Source organism: Sphaeroforma arctica, assembly GCF_001186125.1.
Source record: "Sphaeroforma arctica JP610 unplaced genomic scaffold supercont1.1506, whole genome shotgun sequence".
Lineage (NCBI taxonomy): Eukaryota > Ichthyosporea > Ichthyophonida > Sphaeroforma > Sphaeroforma arctica.
This window is the reverse complement of record NW_014039052.1, coordinates 977-2,043: the sequence shown is the minus strand read 5'-3', so window position 1 is coordinate 2,043 and position 1,067 is coordinate 977. Positions and strand designations below refer to the sequence as shown.

Sequence of the window (1,067 nt, the reverse complement as noted above, 5' to 3'; positions counted from 1 at the left end):
TATAAATTCAGATGTGAGAATTTGGTACCATTGATTGTAGTTTTTTAATTTTCTCAACGATATCATGTTGGACTGTGACGGACAAGATTGATGATGAAGTAAAAACAATATGTGTATATTTATATATATAATCGACGTGTACACACACAGTGTATACACATGTACACACTTGTGCATGTTTGATTGGGACTATACATAGTATTTACAAAACATATTCAAGTGTTTACTCCTTCTGAAGGGCATGAATTTTTGTGATCATATACGACATGTTGACGTGGTATATAAGTATATTAGATATACATTCTTGTCACATATATGTTTGTTATGATATATGCAAATTATATAAGCGATAAGCCTAATTTACATGTTACATACCTAATGAAATTAATCGTTGCCACCAGATTGACCACTTCTTTAGGGCATGTATAATTTCAAAAATTATGGCACAAAAATGATTAAGGGAGACGGAAGAACTAAAATAGTCTACATGTATGACAAGGAGCTTACAGACAGATACGAGATTGAAAGGCTCGGCATCTGTGTCTGTACACCCCGTAAAAAACAGCAAGGACAATTCGCGCTTAGCACTGAACGCGCACAAGCCGACCGCGACATAGCAAAGGAACGTATAACAATTGAAAGAAATATGGAAGAGCTTCGTAATTATGCTGGCTCTGGGGGTATGAACAAAATAATAAGCGAAGTTGATATTGCAGACCACGAAGCACAAGTTGCGTGTGGTCTGGTCAATTTAGATCCACCAATTACAGATTGGTGAATGCCCTCAAAACCAACACTAGTTCAAACCTTGGAACTTATTGCTGATAAAATGAACGGTTATGATTCAGAAGTGACGTATGATAGCAACGACAACATAGATGTAATATATGTTCTAGTTGAATAAATAAATTGTTTAAACACGTTACAAATGTTAAACTTTATTCCCATTCGCATCATACTCACTAAGCCATTCTAAAACTTGATTCATTTTCAGTCCCCGGGCGGCTTTCTCCGGTTTGTAGCACATCAACTTCATCCGGCGGTACTCTATGTATAACTTCCTTTCT

The 1,067-nt window shown here is 36.1% G+C and overlaps 1 protein-coding gene across 1 annotated transcript; it reads left to right on the top strand.

Moving 5' to 3' along the window:
- Positions 1–451: 451 nt before the first annotated feature.
- SARC_11049 (hypothetical protein) lies at positions 452–778 on the top strand (the record flags this gene model as incomplete). Its single annotated transcript, XM_014294875.1, has 1 exon — positions 452–778. One exon carries the CDS (start codon positions 452–454, stop codon positions 776–778), a length of 327 nt encoding a protein of 108 aa, XP_014150350.1.
- Between the last annotated feature and the right edge of the window lie 289 nt (positions 779–1,067).